General features: G+C 44.5%; 1 protein-coding gene across 7 annotated transcripts in view; it reads right to left on the bottom strand.

The window, feature by feature from the left end:
* LOC115173588 (protein MTSS 1) overlaps positions 1–20,147 on the bottom strand; it is a 47,685-nt gene that overhangs the window by 13,261 nt on the left and 14,277 nt on the right. For 4 of the 7 annotated variants that reach the window (XM_029731827.1, XM_029731830.1, XM_029731829.1 and 1 more), the window contains exons 4-7: positions 2,514–2,598; positions 2,174–2,265; positions 1,664–1,738; positions 1,121–1,132 (exon numbers count right to left, since the gene is read on the bottom strand). In XM_029731827.1, coding sequence (XP_029587687.1) covers positions 1,121–1,132; positions 1,664–1,738; positions 2,174–2,265; positions 2,514–2,598 — 264 coding nt within the window. The remainder of the gene's footprint in view (positions 1–1,120; positions 1,133–1,663; positions 1,739–2,173; positions 2,266–2,513; positions 2,599–20,147) is intronic. The other 3 variants (XM_029731828.1, XM_029731833.1, XM_029731832.1) reach the window with 1 other exon arrangement.

The following is a 20,147-nucleotide window of genomic DNA, read 5'->3' as shown; positions in this document are numbered from 1 at the left end:
GGTCAGGGTGAGACAGTGCAGGAGTCAAGTCAAAACATAACTCTAAACAACAAGCGATTTTCTTGACAAGCTTCTCACAAATCTATATAATATCATAGCTGTCAAAGAAGAGGCCCTGATTGTTGGCTGTGGCTGGGTTTCAGAGGAGATCTACATGTAACTGCCAAAATAAAGCAAACACTTGCGTAAATGAGGGATACAACGTATATTGAAAGCAGGTGCTTCCACACAGGTGTGGTTCCTGAGGTAATTAAGCAATTAACATCCCATCATGCTTAGGGTCATGTATAAAAATGCCCAGTTGCCCCATTATTTTGGCTACCATGGCTAGAAGAAGAGATCTCAGTGACTTTGAAGGAGGGGTCTCAAAGGAGCATTGTGTGTGTGTGTGTGTGTGTGTGTGTGTGTGTGTGTGTGTGTGTGTGTGTGTGTGTGTGTGTGTGTGTGTGTGTGTGTGTGAACGAACACTTATGGGAGATTCTGGAGCAGCACCTGAGACAGTTTTTCCACCACCATCTACAAAAAAAACTAATGATGGAATTTATTGTGGAAGAATGGTGTCGCATCCCTCCAATAGCGTTCCAGACATTTGTAGAATCTATGCCAAGTCACATTGAAGCTGTTCGGGCAGCTTGTGGTGCCCAACGCCCTATTAAGACACTTTATGTTGGTGTTTCCTTTATTTTGGCATTTACCTGTATATTGGAGCCAGACAAATAATGAACTCCACAATTATTTACTGACTTTGCCGCAGTCCCGATCTCCCCTGATGATACGAAATTAAGCCACAGCCAAAAGCCCAAGGGAGTCAGTGAGATATATTTGGAAGCAGACCAAACTCATGACACAGTGAGGGTAGTGGGTGGGGGAGGGGACCTCAGGGGAGACCGGAAGAGTAAGAGAAGCAGGGAGATGAACTATTTTGGGCATTCAGGAGATTTTTTTAACCCCTGAGTGAGGAATGTGACCGCACAATATGAAACAGACCAGTAGACAATGTGACAGGGTACATGGGGTGGGGGGGGGGGGACAGGGACGAGACCACACACAGGTGGGAAAGGTCAACGGAGGTCAACAGAGAACCGTGACACAAAGGGAGCTGGAGGGGGCAGCGACTTACCGAACACGTCAGCTGGAAAGAACAGGGGCGTGATCGGATGCAACATGGCAGTTGTCGGAGCAGAGAGGAGAAATCTCAGTCAGTTTAGACCCAGGACAAGGGGACCTGTTCTTGAATGGCTACAGGTTGCAGAATTGTCACAGATCCTTATCATCTTGCCCAGTATATTAGACTTTGGCCCAAAATCGTAAAGATATAAAGGTCTGTGATAAAATCCCAAAGGATTTGCCAAGATGCAGCAAGGATTACGTGACTCGAGTACGGTTCTGTCCTATCCTGATATTTGCACAACATAGTCCCTCCTAAATCCAGACACATAACGTCCCAAAATTATGTGGCTCAGCTGCCTCTCTTCCCATTACTATTCTGACCCTATGGCAAGTCACCTGGGACAGTATGAGATGTGTCTTGGTAGAATTCAGTATCAACACTTTAGTTTCCTTCCGCCACCCCCAAAATCGGATTTAGCTTCAAAGTCGTAAGTTCTAGTTCCAGTCGTAAGCAGTCCACACCCAACACCAGGCATCCTCAGAGTCACCCTACCTTTCTTTGCCTTCTTCTGCAGCTTGAGAGTGTCGGAGGATTTCTTTTTGATCTCCTGACGGGCTTTCTTGTACTCTGCGGAAGGAAGGGAAACACAGTGTCGCACGTTGCCATTGTCAGTGCTTTGAAGTGCGGCAGCACACCCAAAACGTGGGCGACTCTGAAAAAGGAATAATATCTGATTGATCTTTGTTCTGAGGGACGCGCTTTCCATCGTACTGTAACTTCGTTATGACAAGCGGTGGCTGGAATCAAACCTTGCAACGAGGGAGCACTCTTTTTCTCTAAGGGGGAGAACTGAACTCCTAGGTTGGGTATTATTGAGCGGAGAGGGGGATTGGGTTCGAGGTGGTTAGCTGAAGCGCATAAAAGCACTATTGTACTGTTAACTATGCAAAGTAATGCCTTTAAAACACAAAGGAAGCTATTTTGTGGTGATAAAAGACAAGCATCTTTGTGATTTGTGTGTGTGTGTGTGTGTGTGTGTGTGTGTGTGTGTGTAGCCCCTACCTTTGGCGTGGTCCTTGTCCAGCGTGTTGGCCACTCTTTTCCACTCCTCCATCTGGTCTTGCAGAGGGTTAATCAGGCAGTCGATGAAAACCCTTGGGTGGGGATTACAACTCAAGTCAAACAGAGCGGAGAATAACGATCTGTAGCAGAGAAGAATTGCTACAAGGCTACTTTTCTTGGTGTATTCCTCTAGGTGTGTAGGCACTGTGCGCAATTTCATCTCCTCATTTCTGCTTATTTCACTCTCGCCACAATATGAGCTAATGGGCCCATTCAGACAGAAGGATGGAAAAGAGAGAGAAAAGGCAGAATGGAGGAGGAGGAGGAGACGGGGGCTCACATGGAGAACTGCCTGAGCTTGGCCTCGATGCTCCGGTGCCTCATGCACATCCTGGTGAGGGCTGATCCGATGTCTCTGGTGCCACCTGAAACCAGACCAACAACACAAGCTATCAGGCAGAGTCTGTTGAAGAGGGATCCCATCTCACAATGTTTTATAACGATCTGTTATTCCCTGTACAAATGATTGAAGGTTGTCGAAATCATTGAACGGGTGCACGAGCTAAATCACAAACAGTCAGAGCACGCATAGATGTGCTTTCACATTAAACTAGAATATCAAAATGAATTTCAAGCCTAGTCACTGATATGATGATTTACAGTCGATTCCATTTTCAACCGCTTTGTGATGACAGCATCAACGAACTGATAAACAGTAAGAGTGCTACTGTAAAAAAACCCCGCTGTAAGTGAAACGTAAGTATCTCATAACGTACAGTAGTTGGATGCTGTGTCCCTGAGCAGCGGAGGCCAACATAACAGTACGCCGTCAATGACTCATACAGTGTCCAAATATGTACACGAACAGGAGAGTTAGTTCCACAGTGGAAGGCTGAAGCAACAGAGGCAGTGATAGGTCCTTTCGACAGGGGTCAAAAGACAGTCAGCGCACGTCACTTAGCTGACTTGGTGGTTTCTACAAAATGCTACTACTTGTAACACACCCGTTCCATTTGGCCTGGTCTGTCTAAGTCTAGGACTATCAGGAGGAGCTTGCTAGGGGAGAGGTAGCACACTGTTCATTCCATCACTCACTGACACACACACACACACACACACACACACACACACACACACAGACACAGAGCCGTAATCACTTAAGTGTGACCGTTAGGGTTTCTAGTGAAAAGCAAACAAAGCCTATGACCTCACCTCTCCAGAAAAAAAGGGAGGGAGTAGAGGAGGGTGTTCCTGGCCAGAAGAAAATTCCTGGCCAGAAGAAAAAGTCGTGTCATCCTCCACAAAGCCCCCCTGGTTTCCCTGGGGACAGTAAAAAAGCCACACCCCCCTCCTGACCCCCCTGTGTTGACTGACTAGCACTCAACAGTAGCAGACTAGCAGTAGCTAATAGCTATGCAGGCACCAGGGGGGACAGATGGCCACTCTCTCCCCCAGACAGAGACTCCCTCCTGGGCTATTGTTCCTCGGACTTCAAGCCTCATCAGTAAAGACCCAGGCTGCTCTATGGAGGAGGAAGTTCTTCAAAAACATCCCTTTATAACAAGTGGGTGTGTGATTCAATGGTGCAGTGGACAATGGAATGGCTAGATCCACTGTAACTCATCTATTTGGGGGTTTTGTATTGTACTGCTGCACTTGTAACCACTGCTGATGACCATCGTTTCAAACGGTGGGGATTGCAGAAAACAGCTTGTGCATTTAGTCATTACTGTAAAACAAATGAGTTTTTCTACAGTATTCTACCCAATTCAGTACAAGCTCTGATGATGTTTCTCAAACCAAACCCATGTCATACTCAAAATCCATTTCATCGCACTGTCACTGATCTCCTAGGAAGTACCGTGATGTATTTCAATATCCACAGCTAGGGTTAAGTCGATGAATTATTAAAAAGACCATTCTTGTCAATTCATCCAACCATGAAGTGGAGCTCATCAGCCATGGTTCACATTCTCCCTTCTCAAGTTCCCAGCTCCTTTTCACATCTTCCTCATCCATCATTCACTAGGTTTCTGTGGATTGGCTGTCTGACTGTCGTCACTCTGTCTGTGTGACCCCTCTGTCATCCATCTACTATTGCATTAATAGAAATATAATAATGTGCTACGGTGTGATATTTCCATATGTTATTGTATGGTATTTCTAACCCATATTTCCATCTGCAGAGATTGGCCATGTAAAGCTATTGAAAATGAAACCCGGGAGATACATTATTTTAAAGGGCGGTTGGGGTATTGTGTTACAGTATTATGCACAGCTGTAGGATCTTAATTTGATCAGCCTGTTGCACTCTTAAAAAGGCTTCTGAAGTTTGTAATTTCCAATTGGAAATTTCAGACTTGATTTTCCCGTACCAAAAATGCATCAACCCCTACAAAAATGTCCATTGATTAGAATCCACATCATAATTCACTTCTCCTGTTGCTGCAGGATTATTTTCCCGCTGTAGAAAACTAGCTCAAATTAAGATCCGACATCTGTAAAAGTGCTCCTTTAGCTCAACATTTGTTAGGGGGATTTCTGTTCACCGCTCTCCTATTATGTACCGTCCATGTCTGTGGGTAACATGGGGCTCATTATTTTTCAAGCACCCACTGGACAGTCAGATCTATAACTGTAAGGTTTTTCTCTTATAGGCACTTACGCTGGAAAACTCAGAAGTTAGCTGCAGATGGATTAATACAGTTCTATCCTAGCCTAGCACTTGCTCCACTACCAAAATCTCTACATTGTTTATGAAGCAGTGAAAAGTTGTGTCTTTTTCTAACGTAAGCGCCTCTGCGCCTTGTCAATATGACAGGTCTCCTGCAAAATGACAGCACCGAGAGGGGAAAATACAATGTTCCACCCCATGATGCTCGAGGGTTGCCATGGAGACAGCAGCAGTCAACATAAATCTCAATCTCTCTTTCTCTCTCGCTCTCCCTCCTCATCCCTCTCTACATACAGAACAAATGTATCCGACTTCCTCTGCTGAACGGCACCCGTCTGTAATAAATCTCCTGCTCCTCCCTAATATATTATGCCACAGTCGTTACAATTCAAATCTTCCTCTACACCGTCCTTCGCTCACTATCTTACGTAAGGAGTAGTGTTTATATGCTACAATACCTTGGTGGTGGTGTGTTTACATCTAATTGAAATCCAGAAGAGGTTTGGAAAATTCCGGACATACTTCCTGCTCTACACACACACACACACACACACACACACAGGCACACACCAATCTCTTCACACACCCACCACACACGCACATACACACACTGTCTCCTACTCCTAGTATGTGAAGTCCCGCCCCTACAATGCCAGTCTCCAAAAAATCTCCTGACCCCCAAATCTATAAATAACCAGATTGGTTGGCGCGGGGGCTCTGGTTGCCAGGATCCCTCTTGAATAGCTGATGTATGGAATAGCACTCCTTATTAATAGCTGTGACATGGGGGCCCTGTGGCATGGTGAGCACTGCATTGCACCAACACCTCCCTTCTTTCTCACCCTCTCCTCACGCCCTCTCACACCCTCCCCTTCCCTCTCCCCTTCTGTGAGTTACCTCTTCTCTCCTCTTCTCCCCACCTCTTTGATGCAAGAGGAAAAACTGCCTCTGATATCTCTATCTGTCAGTCTGGTCTTTGTAGAATGACCTAGCATTTCAATAGAAACATATAGCCTATTTCTACTGAAGACAAAATGGTAACTGTTTATGCTGATGTATCATTTGTAGATGACAAATGATTCACCGACTGCTAATAAACTTAATAGGCAGACACTAACAACAAGCTTAAAATGCAAAGCTTTTTTATGAGCTTTGTCGTAAAATATCTAGGAAGGGTCTGATCTAGTTGCGGAACAGTCGGCCCAGATTAGTTTGAAAGGGACCTACATAAAGTAATATACTACAAACCAGAAAGAGACCTACATAAAGTAATATACTACAAACCAGAAAGGGACCTACATAAAGTAATATACTACAAACCAGAAAGAGACCTACGTAAAGCAATATACTACAAACCAGAAAGATGCCTACATTAAGTAATATACTACAAACCAGAAAGGGACCTACATAAAGTAATATACTACAAACCAGAAAGGGACCTACATAAAGCAATATACTACAAACCAGAAAGGGACCTACATAAAGTAATATACTACAAACCAGAAAGGGACCTACATAAAGTAATATACTACAAACCAGAATGAGACCTACATAAAGCAATATACTACAAACCAGAAAGAGACCTACATAAAGTAATATACTACAAACCAGAAAGGGACCTACATAAAGTAATATACTACAAACCAGAAAGAGACCTACATAAAGCAATATACTACAAAACAGAAAGAGACCAACATAAAGCAATTTACTACAAACCAGAAAGGGACCTACATAAAGTAATATACTACAAACCAGAAAGAGACCTACATAGCTACAGTAGCTACAGTATAGGCTCTCAGAGTGCTAGAAATATACAGAGCAATGAAAGCTGGTAGAGTTTGCGTGAAATGGCACCCTATTCCCTATATAGTGCACTACTTTTGACCAGAGCCCTGTGGAAAGTAGTGCACTATAGAGGGAATAGGGTGCCATTTTGCAGTTTAGTGTTGCCATGTTGTACTGACTTTGCAGGCTGGCCAACGCCCTCTGGCCAAACAGGCTACAGCTGTCACACACGTATTGACCACAGCAGAGTTGATGGCATTTTAATGACAATCAGGCTGATCGATTCACCTCTTTGTCCAGACCAGCACTAACAGTCCAGTGTGTTTACCAACGTGTGTCGCCATAATTCTGTCTGGTCTAGACAAGTCAGCAAAATGTATAGTTAGACATGTCAACGTATGTTTTTGGCCCAGTGACCAAATATGTTTAGTATGATCTCTAGCTATCTGTAAAGCAACAGACAGCTCCTTCCTATATTTTTGACAACAGAATGTAGAAAATGGCCGTTTTCACATGTCGACACTGGTGTGGTGCTGGAGATAATGAATATGATGTTAAAAACGGTGAAGTGCACTTATAATTAGGCTAATCTCCATACTACTTACCATAAAATTGCAGTATGTCACTGACTACTTTATCAAGATCCGTGAGACAATCAGAGGGAGTGATGCTTCAAGGCACATTCTTCTTCTAGTTATTTCCAATGTTGTTCTACAGTGTCTGCGGTGTATTTCTTTAGGTTACTCTGAAAGCCCATTCAACCACTCGTCTCTGTATGTCAGTGCATCAGCCTTCCCCTGAGTAGGTAACAGAGATGGAGCTGTCCTTTCCATCTCCCACTGCTCACACAATGTGACAGGGCATGAGGAATGTGTGGCGTCTCTCTGGGATGCTGTGGTGTGGAGTGTGTGTGTGTGTGTGTGTGTGTGTGTGTGTGTGTGTGTGGCATGGGTAAGGGCAGGGTACCACAAACAAGCGCGGAACGCAGGGATGAAGACTCACCACACTGCTACTGGCAGGCCCACTCAGGGAGGAAAATGCAGAGTCAAGAGCATTTTGTAGATGAGAAACAGCCGTGTAGACTTTGTTTTGTCTGTGGTTTGTTTTGAATGGATTGTTGTGGCTGTCAGTGGGTGTAAAAGCGGGAAGGCTCTTATTGGAGGGAAACTGAAGCTGAAGACTAAATCCATCTCCTTGTTGAGCACCACATTTCAGCTACCAACAACCAAGCTTTTCTTCTGATAGTGAAACGTAACACCGCCTATATATCTGCTTAGATACAGCAGTGTCCTACAATCACCCTTTACTGAGACGGGAGTCTGGGAAGGCAGGCAGAACTGTCCCTGTCCCTCTGTGTTAGCCTGTGTTAGCGTGTGACGCTACGCTAGTGCTAGCACCAATCCCAGCCACGGCGCCACAGGGGCCTGGGGTGGAGGGAGAGAACCGGGACGGGGAATTAGAGCAGATGAGGACATGGCCGAGCCAAAGACCCCAATGCATACAGTGGAAATGATGAGGATGGTTCAGCGTGGCAACGTTTGGATTCAGTGCACCACCATGAAGCTAACTCTTAGATTTCGTGTGTCTGGGCTTTGACTTTTTAAAAACATTTTTTAAATCGAGTCAATTGTCATGAGTCCTATTGTAGCCAGGGTAATGGATAGAGGACTGTGGTACTAAGCCCTTCCTCCTTGGAATCGGACATTTAATTAACTTTATTGACTGGGGCATGACAAAGTAAGGAATATGAGCAGATGCCTTCCTTGAAATAGAGAAAAGTCCCACAAGGTCTGAGGACCAAAAAAAGAGGACAAAAAAACAGGCTCTAAGTTCTTAGCTAAACGGAACAATTTTATCCAAAAGAAGTTCACATTTGAGGAAAAGGATGTGGTTCAATTTAGCAAATTCTACTGCAAAAATTACCAATGACACCACTACGCCGTCGTGACAACCTGTGAAGTCAACAAAAACACCCCGTTGTGATCGTGTCACAATTACTGCTGAGGAAGCTCTGATTGGTTGAGGGACGATGGGCAGGCCCAATCATGAGACAGTGCAGTATCTGAAAGCTGTCGATATCAAATCACTTTGACAGTTTTGCATGGTGTTACATCAGTTCTTTACAGCCCTCAAGGTCAACTTAACTCCTTTTTCAAATTCCTTACCCAGGGTGTTCCTCCTCAAAACAGTGAGGGCGGAAACTAATGAACTACACATTCCAAATAGCTTCAAGGGTGGGGGCACAGTCTTCGCATTCCTCCAAGATTCCTTAAATAAGACCCAGGAAACCCCCTAACCTCCTTCCCTCCCACTCATCCTATCACCCCATTAGCCCATCTTATAGCCCCGTAGAGCCTTGTCAATCTTCATGCCATAGACATGTGGTGTTTGTATGATGGGGCAGACTCTACAAGACAGACCGCAGTCCGGTCTATATCAGACCTGGGTTCAAATAATAGAACTAATCTATCAAATACTTAAGATGAGCTTGATTGAGCTCACCTGGCACAAGGGAACCAATGGTACTTAGTCCCAAAAGTTCAAATTTGCAAACCCTGCCCGCAGGCTCAATCCAACGCCCCAATAAAACAAATGGTAGACTATTTGAACCAGGTTTTGGTGTCTATGCAACTGTGCAGACTATCAGATTGAAGAAGGCTCTCCCTTCTATATTAGGTACATTGGTGGTCCTACAGCTGTCTGGGGCTGGGGGGGGGGGGCATGGAGACAGGATTACTACTGACAGCTGAGAGTAGGGGTGGTAGACAGGACGGCTATAGGAATGCAGGCAGACAGACAGCCCTAGAATAAGGGTGGGGTTTGAGAGACATCCCAGCCTCTTGGTAATTCCTCATAAGGGCTTTTGAGGATGGCTCACGACTATGAGACGACCGGGAGACAGAACAGGCCTCACAAACTGTGAGCGTAAAGAGAAAACTGTGAGGGCACGGCTTGTGAAAACCAAAGCAGGCCGTTTGGAAGACTGTGGGACTAATATGACATTCCATCTGTATGTTAGGTACAGCAGTTAGGGTGTGGCTTAAAATAACTTTCAGGTTGACAGGATTCTGTTGACCTTTTCCGAATTGCAGTATATAACGATGCGGGTCAACCAATGAAGACATCATTCATTAATCCAGTTCATTCAACCCATCATGTTATTTCACTCCACGGTCGTATTCATTACGCACCAAATAGAAGAAAACGGACTGAAACAGGGAGCAATTACCTGAATAAGAAATTCTCGTTTTTCTTTTCTGTTGCAAAACGGTTTGCTACATTTTGCTAAGGCTTGCCCTGATGAATATGACCCAGTTCTTGTCACTAGTCTCTAAGCAAAATCATTTTCCTCAATAGAGCAGTAATCTGTAGCTAAAGCCCCAGTGAGGACAGGACAACACTTTTCCACTGGCAGCCTCAGTCACTACTACCCATTGGCATTACACTCATGGCTCTGTTTCCTGTATGTGTATTGCAGCTGAATGCTAAACGAATAAGCCCCAGAGTATCCAACACACACACACATCTCTCTCTTCAATCTCTTCATTAGTTTCCCACTCCATTTGTCGTCTTCCAAGACCCTGCCACAGAGGCCTAGTTCTCTTCTTTTCATCCCTCCGTCTTTGACACACATATCTGGATCTGGGATTATTCAGCAGACTTAATGCGCGACAATGTGACACCGTTTAGTCCTAGTTGCGAGCCGACCCGTGCCGCCCGCGGCTGAAAGGCCTCTGGGGCTAAAATAAGTTTCCTCCTAATCCCCATCTTGCTCAAGTGTTTTATGGCCTTCCCATATTACCAGGCCAAATCTGAACCAGAAGGGACACCGTTATGATGATAAGCCTACTTTCAGCTATAGCCAGATAAAAGTCAATGGGCTGTGAATGAGAAAACGGAGACGTGAGGAAATAAGGGAGAAAATAAAAGAGAAGGAGACTACAGTCTGGAAGATTATGGAGTAATGGAGGTTTGAAGAGAGAGCATTTAAACGTAAGTTGTTCTTTTTACTACCAAGACAACTCCCCTGTACTGTCAGTGGCGGTTCTAGACCATTTCAACTGGGGGGGCCAAGCTGGGGCCAGTTGTACTGTTAGAGGGGCCAGTAACATTAGACGTTATTGTTGTCATATAGTTTTCTTCACTGCATTGCAGGCATTAGCAGGCAAAATACCATGTTCATAATCATCATCGTTGCCACTGTCTAATAACGGATGTAAAAAAAGAACAATAGCAAAAATTTGTTATGTAAAAATTATTTCATACTCCACATTTAGGGGGGCCACAAGGAGGTCCAAAATTGTTGTCACAGGGGCATTGCCCCCCCTGCCACCCCTGCCCCCCCCTGCCCCCCCAGAACCGCTAGTGTGTACTGTACCTAGCCTTCGTAATCAGCTGTGAATAGCATAGTTATTTAGTGAGGCGCACGAGGGGCTAGTGCGTGGCGTGCTTATTTTGGGGTGTTAATTGGCGTGTTTGTTCACTTTGAAACGTGAGGCGGTGGCGGTACCAGTGGGTCCGCTTCCCGAATGCCGCTCGCCTTTAATTAGCTTTAATTTACTGACAAAACCTTGAGGTGATTCTCAGAGATGTAGAAATGAAAAAGGGCCGTCGACACAAAGACACCAGTCAACTCGTTTCACGCCCAAAAAAACCCCAATGGAAACAGCTCTATTAGAGGATCCATTGAAAAATGTGCCACTGTCTTCGTTCTCCTCCATCCTCTAGTGCAGCCAGATATCTCCCTGTCTGTTTCATTAATTCTGTTGGGGCTTTGAAATTAGACAGAGAACCAGAATGCGGGTGGGGGGGGGGTGTAGGTCATTCTCTCTCTCGCTCTCTCCCTCCCTCCATGTGTGTTTCCAAGCATGTGCATGAGTGTGTCTGTGCCCACATGTGTGTCTGATATGGAAATATCAGGCTGGCGCATCAGGGGTGATCGTGCCCTCGGGGTAGCATGGATTTAACAAGACCCAATTTCCGGAGTGGAACACACTTCTGACCGGCCGGCTTCTGGATGGCTGGCTAGCCACGAAAGCAAAACGCCTACTAAGCAAACCAGCCAAAACTTCATATCAGACCAGACAGAGAGGAAGGGGGGGGGGGGGCATAACTGCCAAGCAGTGTTTGTATTCCAGTGCTTTTATGTCTATTAAGAGAATTGGGCCACAGCCGAAGTGTGTGTGGTCTGTGGGGTTGAAGCCTGTCGAGGCCAAGCTCTGTAACGCTTTCATAAACATTAGCAGATAAAACTTGGAAATTAGGAACATTGGGAGCATGACAGGGAGGCAAAGAGCAACATGTACGCCCTGATAGGCACAGCTACTCCCAGGATCAAAAGGAACTCAGTGACTCTTCTACTCTGTAGCCAATTCACCCTACTGCAGCATTTCTAAAGCAATATACAGTGTGTTCAGAAAGTATTCAGACCCCTTGACTTTTTCCACATTTTGTTATGTTACAGCCTTATTCTAAAATGAATGAGCAATCGGGGGAGAAGGGCCTTGGTCAGGGAGGTGACCAAGAACCCGATGGTCACTCTTAAAAAGCTCTAGAGTTCCTCTATGGAGATGGGAGTACCTTCCAGAAGGACAACCATCTCTGCAGCACTCCACCAATTAGGCATTTATGGTAGAGTGGCCAGACGGAAGCCACTCCTCAGTAAAAGGCACATGACAGCCCACTTGGAGTTTGGTGCGAAAGACTCTCAGACCATGAGAAACAAGATTCTCTGGTCTGAAGAAACCAAGATTGAACTCTTTGGCCTAAATGCCAAGCATCCCGTCTGGAGGAAACCTGGCACCATCCCTATGGTGAAGCATGCTGTGGGGATGTTTTTCAGCTGTAAGGACTGGGAGACTAGTCAGGATTGAGGCAAAGATGAACACAGCAAAGTACAGAGAAATCCTTGATGAAAACCTGCTCCAGAGTGCTCAGGACCTCAGACTGGGGCAAAGGTTCACCTTCCAACAGGACAACAAACCTAAGCACACAGCCAAGACAATGCAGGAGTGGCATTGGGTCAAGTCTCTGAATGTCCTTGAGTGGCCAAGCCAGAGCCTGTACTTGAACCCGATCGAACATCTTTGCAGAGACCTGAAAATAGCTGTGCAGTGACGCTCCCCATCCAACCTGACAGAGCTTGAGAGGATCTGCAGAGAAGAATGGGAGAAGCTCCCCAAATACAGGTGTGCCAAGCTTGTACCATCATATCCAAGAAGACTCTAGGCTGTAATCGCTGCCAAAGGTTCTTCAACAAAGTATTGAGTAAAGGGTCTGAATACTTATGTAAATGTGCCATTTAATTTTTACATTTTTAATAAATTAGCAAACATTTCTAAAATAAGTTTTTGCTTTGTCATTATGGGGTATTGTGGGTAGATGATGGAAAACATATATTTAATACATTTTAGAATAAGGCTGTAACCTCATTTTTTGTTGAAAAAGTCAAGGGGTCTGAATACTTTCCGAAGGCACCGTACTGTACCATGTTTTCCCTATGTGTAGTCCCATCAAATAAGAAAACTAAATGCATAAAGTTACTTCTGTGGGTCACTCTGGATAGAGTCTGTTAGATGACTGCATGTGATGTAGATGTTGAGTGGCTTCACTGCAAGTAGATTGTATGTTTTAATATTTAAAAAAATGTAAAAATAAATGTAAAAAAGTTCCATGTGTTGTATTGAGTATAGGTGGGAATATCACATTTCAGCCAAGTTATCGTTTCTCATTGTGTATTTATTATTATGCGTTTTATTTTTCTATTAATTCTCTATTTTCTCTTTATTGTTGGAAAGGGCCCGAAAAACTAAAATTCCCCCGTTAGTTTACGAAGCATGTGAAAAATAAAACTGTATTTTATTTATAGAAAAAGTTACTCAACTGATTTTCTGAATTCCCAGTACCCAGAGAAAGCACTTGGATAATACTGTGGTGGCAGAATTTGGGGTGAGCTGTTGTATCTTCTCAAGGGATATGTTCTGTGTTGGACTATGCCTTTCATAGACACCTAGTATGTCTGCACCCTAACACAAGGACATTGTGTTCCGGGGCTGTTGCTTGTATTGAAAGAACTGTCGTGTAAACAATATGATTGTACTATTCACCTCCCACTAAACAGTATAAAGGGCATGTAACCATTTATTATTTGAGTTCTTCCCTGTGAAATCAGAGATAGATCTCCCCTTGTAGCTGCTTCCACTAAAGATTTTTCTATTATATCATTCAATAATCTCTGCCTTAGTCTTCGGATCGAATTTTCCACAACAATACTAACACACACACACACACACACACACACACACACACACACACACACACACACACACACACACACACACACACACACACACACACACACACACACACACACACACACACACACACACACACACACCTGGGAGGCCTTGGTTTACACCGTGATACATATTACCGTTGCTTAATGTTTACCACACAGAGCTGGCTTTGGGCACCGCTTCACTCTCTGTTTGGGCCTCCACTGCCAAACCTATGGCTTTGATCTGCCGATAGCATCTAGTATAGCTATCTAGTATATCTTGGATTTAAGGCAATCTGCAGTATCCACAGAATCAAAATATATAGGGAATATGTACATGTAGGTAGAGCTAAAGTGACTATGCATAGAAAATAAACAGAGTAGCAGCAGCGTAAAAGAGGGATCTGGGTAGCCCTTTGGTTAGCTGTTCAGGAGTCTTATGGCTTGGGGGTAGAAGCTGTTAAGAAGCCTTTTGGACCTAGACTTGGCGCTCCGGTACCGCTTGCCGTGCGGTAGCAGAGAGAACAGTCTATGACTAGGGTGGTTGGAGTCTTTGACAATTTTTAGGACCTTCCTCTGACACTGCCTGGTATTGAGGTTCTGGATGGCAGGAAGCTTGGTCCCAGTTATGTACTGGGCCACACGCACTACCCTCTGTAGTGCCTTGCGGTCGGAGGCCGAGCAGTTGCCATACCAGGCAGTGATGCAACCAGTCAGGATACTCTCGATGGTGTGTTTGGACCATAATAGTTTGTTGGTGATGTGGACACCAAGGAACTTGAAACACTCAACCTGCAGCCCCATCGATGAGAATGGGGGTGTGCTCGGTCTTCCTTCTCCTGTAGTCCACAATCATCTCCTTTGTCGTGATCATGTTCAGGGAGAGGTTGTTGTCCTGGCACCACACAGCCAGGGCTCTGACCTCCTCCCTATAGGTTGTCTCATCATTGTCGGTGATCAGGCCTACCACTGTCATCGGCAATCTTAATGATGGTGTTGGAGTTGTGCCTGGCCATGCAGTCATGAGTGAACAGGGAGTACAGGAGGGGACTGAGCACGCACCCCTGAGGGGCCCCCGTGTTGAGGATCAGCGTGGCGGATGTGTTGTTACCTGCCCTTACCACCTGGGGGTGGCCCGTCAGGAAGTCCAAGATCCAGTTGCAGAGGGAGGTGTTTAGTCCCAGGATCCTTAGCTTAGTGATGAGCTTTGAGGGCACTATGGTGTTGATAGTGAGCTGTAATCAATGAATAGCATTCTCACATAGCTGTTCATTTTGTCCAGGTGGGAAAAGGCAGTGTGGAGTGAAATAGAGATTGCATAATTTGTGGATCTGTTGGGGCGGTATGCAAATTGGAGTGGGTCTAGTGTTTCTGAGATAATGGTGTTGATGTGAGCCATGACCAGTCTTTCAAAGCACTTCATGGCTACAGACGTGAGTGCTAAGGGTCGATAGCCATTTAGGCAGGTTACCTTAGTGTTCGCTTTTTTGATGGATCGTTGGAGGGAATAGCGGGATTTCTTATAAGCTTCCTGGTTAGAGTCCCACTCCTTGAAAGCAGCAGCTCTACCCTTTAGCTCAGTGCGGGTGTTGCCTGTAATCTATGGCTTCTGGTTGTGGTTCGTACGGTCACTGTGGGGACAATGTCATCGATGCACTTATTGATGAAGACAGTGACTGATGTGGTGTACTCCTCAATGCCATCTAAAGACTCCCGGAACATATTCCATTCTGTGCTAGCAAAACAGTCCTGTAGCTTAGCATCTGCTTTATCTGACCACTTTCTTATTGACCGAGTCACTGGTGCTTTCTGCTTAAGTTTCTGCTTGTAAGCTGGAATCAGGAGGATAGAATTATGGTCAGATTTGCCAAATGGAGGGCGAGCTTTGTACATGTCTCTGTGTGTGGAGTAAAGGTGGTCCAGAGTGGTTTTCCCTCTGGTTGCACATTTAACATGTTGGGAGAAATTAGGTAAAACGGATTTGAGTTTCCCTGCATTAAAGTCCTTGGCCACTAGAATCATGCTCTCTAGCTGCCTGAAGGTTAGCAACATGTGAGTGGTGCTGTTGGTGGAAATTGTGTCGGACGAGGTGTGTGCTGTTTGTGCGCCAAGTACCACAAAAGCAGTAAATGGTTTAATTATTATGTACCGTGGTGTGCAATAAAGCACTGAGAAAAGGTAGTCAGACAACCCGACCCCCTCCCATACAGTAACTGTGTCCCTCCCTGAGGTACTCTCATTTTAAAATACTATGAAGCATTGTTCTAGGAACATTGTGCATTTAGGCTAATGTGAGACAACAACACGGAAATGATACACCGTGAGAGTTAACACTAACACTGTACTGAGTTTACTGTAAACAGCCCCAATGTGGGATTCGAATCCCACATATTATAGGCCGTCATTGTAAATAAGAATTTGTTCTTAACTGACTTGCCTAGTTAAATAAAGGTTACATTAAAAAAATATATATATATATATAAAATTATAAATAGGACATCATGTTTCTGAGGTAGAAGAGGGTAGGCTCTCTTTTACACGCCACCCAAGCACAATGTTCATTGGATAGCAGTGCACCCGTTTCACGTTCAATGAAAACATGTTATAGCAAAAAGATGAAATTGAGCGTCAATCAAGAGATCTGTGACCTACTATCAACTTTGTTCTGACCTAAATTCAACAATCAGACACTTGTGCTTTGTGAGTCAGTCTTGCAGCATGAGATGACTGAATTATTGAATACCTGTTCAACCTTTACAAAATGCGCTGCTCCCCTGGTGACCACTTAGCTTTCCCTTAGGATCCTCTGGCATCTCACCTCTCTGTGGGCTGTTTCACGATAGGACTCCACCAGTAGACTACCACTTTGTGGTGACGACATGCTTCAGACAATGAACAATCGTGTATAAACAAGTAGCAGTATCTCATAATGTGGGCTGCATATTTCATGACAGGTGCCAAATGGCCATTGTAAGGGCTTGTACTGCACTGGGAGAACTTCCCTCTTTCATTACCATGATACGGAGCTCCCCATACAGCTAGAACCACAGATCAAGGATCAGATTCCCCTACCCCCAACCTTAACCTCAAACATTAGCAACCTAAATATAATATCTGACCCTGGACCAGTTCTATCACCAACTTCTACCATCTACTCCACTGTGGCTACAGGTACCAGGCAACACTGGGTCTTGATAACAGACTAGCATTTTAGCATTTACATTTAAGTCATTTAGAGACAGCTAGGTGAGACACCCACATATCATATCACAGTCATAGTAAGTACAATTACCCTCAAAGTAGTATCAACAGACGCACGGGCGGTAAATTATGCTGTTTGATTCACGCTAACGAGCGGAGACGAGCAGGGCTTCATAACTAATTAAAAGTGTGTGTGTGTGTGTGTGTGTGTGTGTGGGGGGGGGGGGGGGGTTGGGCATTGTGAAACGCATGAAAGAACAGACTCACCTGCTGGGTGATCTTAGTCAATAATTCAAACATGTCCTCTGGCTGTACGGTCAGCTGGGGGAGAACATAGTCCTACACGCTACAGGAGGAAGGGCAACGTTGAATAGTTGAGGTGTTCGGCTATTTTCACTATCGGCTTGGTTACAAAGAAAGAATTACAGCTGCTGTTTCGTTACATGCGTCGCCAGCTACCAAAAAAATCACACACTGCTTGCAAGGTAATTAGATAGGAAAATGTTTTAGGGACTATTGAATGATAACAACTGGATTGGACTAAATGCATGGATGGATGACAGAGAGAGACAGAGAAAGACAGAGTGTGTCATACCCCTCTCTTACAGTTCTTATGGTGCCATAAGCTATGGGTTTATGTCAACACACTCCTTCATATAGGCTACCGATGGCCACTTCACACATCACAGGCAGTCTGAGAAGACTTGTCCTCTATGGCTCAGATCTCCACTACCACCCCTCCTTCTACGAGCCCAGCCAACCATGCAAATTGCGTCGTACGCAGAGCACTGACTACGGGAGGCTTTTCATGTACGCATCTAGAGAGGCAGAGCACGCTCCCTCTCCTCCAAACATACTGACAGTGGATCGAGTGCAACAGTGACGTCAGGAACTCCGCCGGCTGTTGCTATGCTGCATACCATGTCAGCCCGCTTGTAATTATACTATTACACTCTCAATTAATGCCAGTAGAATCTATATGGAGAGGGACAGGTGGGGATCGTTGACCTGTTAACTCTGCCAGAACATACACACATTGGCACACACTCAACTTTCTTTCCTCATCTCCTTTCCTTTGTGGCCTCCGACGTGTGAATGCATGGAATATGATTTTGCCTTGATGCTTTCACCTATCAAGTCCTTTCAGATCAGTAGGTGTAAAGGAGAGGAGATGACGGAAGGAGGATATTTGAGACTGTTTGGAACAAGTCCTTTCAGAACAGCGGCACTGAAGGAGAGGCGACAAAGTTAGGAGGATATGTGAGATTGTTGGAACGTGGCCACTGAGTTGAGAGTAGAGTACAAACATAGTGGTCTCGTATTTCCCAGAGTACCTTATTGGACATGGGTTCAGGGGGGGAACGAGCCAGCCATGACACTATAGGGCTGTTTAGGCACGCAACAGGAAGAGCCCTGGCGACACCATCGCCACAAACAGACTTTTCAGTGAACTGCAGGGAGAATGGACTTGTAGGTCGAGTGCAACGCCTAGGATTGATCCCTCAACCATGACTTAATTATCTAATATTAGTTATCTAATTATCTACTGAGGTTTCTCTAATTGAATATGTTATGACCTTGTGGTAAAAAACTCACGCAGAATTATTCAGAAGAAACATCATCTTTGCTGTAGATTTCACCCACGGGGGAGTGGTGGACGGAACGGGAGTAGAGCTTCGTAAAGCTAGAAAGGTTTCAGGCAAAGCTCCTGGGCTTAGAAAAAGAGACTGCGGGGACTATGGGGAGGTGTACTTTGAGGGTGCTACTAGGTTCGTTGGCATTGACTGTTGTTAAAATCGGACAGTGGCCAAAGTACTGGGCAAGTCTCTGTCTAACTGGCCCAGCTATCAGCGGTGTAAAGTACTTAAGTAAAAATACTTGAAAGTACTACTTAAGTCGTTTTTTGGGGGGTATCTGTACTTTACTATTTATATTTTTGACAACTTTTACTACAACTTCACTACATTCCTGAAGGAATGTATGTACTTGACACCCAAAAGTACTCGTTACATTTTGAATGCTTAGCAGGACATGAAAATGGTCTAATTCACTTATCAGGAGAACATCCCTAGTTATTCCTACTGCCTTTGATCTGGAGGACTGAACACATGCTTCATTTGTAAATGATGTCTGAGTGTTGGAGTGTGCCCCTGGCTATCTGTAAATGATGTCTGAGTGTTAGAATGTGCCCCTGGCTATCTGTAAATGATGTCTGAGTGTTGGAGTGTGCCCCTGGCTATCTGTCAATTATGTCTGAGTGTTGGAGTGTGCCCCTGGCTATCTGTTAATTATGTCTGAGTGTTAGAATGTGCCCCTGGCTATCTGTAAATGATGTCTGAGTGTTAGAATGTGCCCCTGGCTATCTGTAAATGATGTCTGAGTGTTAGAATGTGCCCCTGGCTATCCGGAAATAAAAAACAAGAAAATGGTGCCATCAAGTTTGCTTAATATAAGGAATTTGAAATGATTTATACTTTTACTTTTGATACTAAAGTATGAAATTGCAATTACATTTACTTTTGATACTTAAGTATATTTAAAACCAAATACTTAAGACTTTTACTCAAGTGGGATTTTACTGGGTGACTTTCACTTTTACTTGAGTCATTTTCTATTATGGTATCTTTACTTTAAACAAGTATGACAATTTGATCATTTTTTTCACCCCCGCTAGCTACTAAGGAAAGTGGATTCAGCAAAAGCAACCCACAAATTGAATTCATCCACAAAATATGATTTACTAGTTTGCACTGATATAAAAGAACCTGACAAAAACAATTGCACAAATCTACCCCTTTAGAGTGAAAAGTAGCACTGAAAATCCCTTGAAACTATAAAAATGCCCTGTCTTGCGCAATGCAGTAAATATGATTTCTCCCTTTTGCAGAGATGAGATCATAAAAGCAGAAGCTGCCAAAGGAGTCCATCTGTACAGTTGATGGCACTGAGGCTTTTCCCTCTGACTGGCACGCCTGTCCTTCTGTCTCTGTGGAGACCACTCACTGTGCATCCTCTAGTGATTTGCCCACTTGCATGTT

This window comes from Salmo trutta, chromosome 34 (assembly GCF_901001165.1).
Source record: "Salmo trutta chromosome 34, fSalTru1.1, whole genome shotgun sequence".
Classification (NCBI taxonomy): domain Eukaryota; kingdom Metazoa; phylum Chordata; class Actinopteri; order Salmoniformes; family Salmonidae; genus Salmo; species Salmo trutta.
The sequence above is the reverse complement of the archived record's forward strand: the minus strand, read 5'-3'. Positions and strand labels throughout refer to the sequence as shown.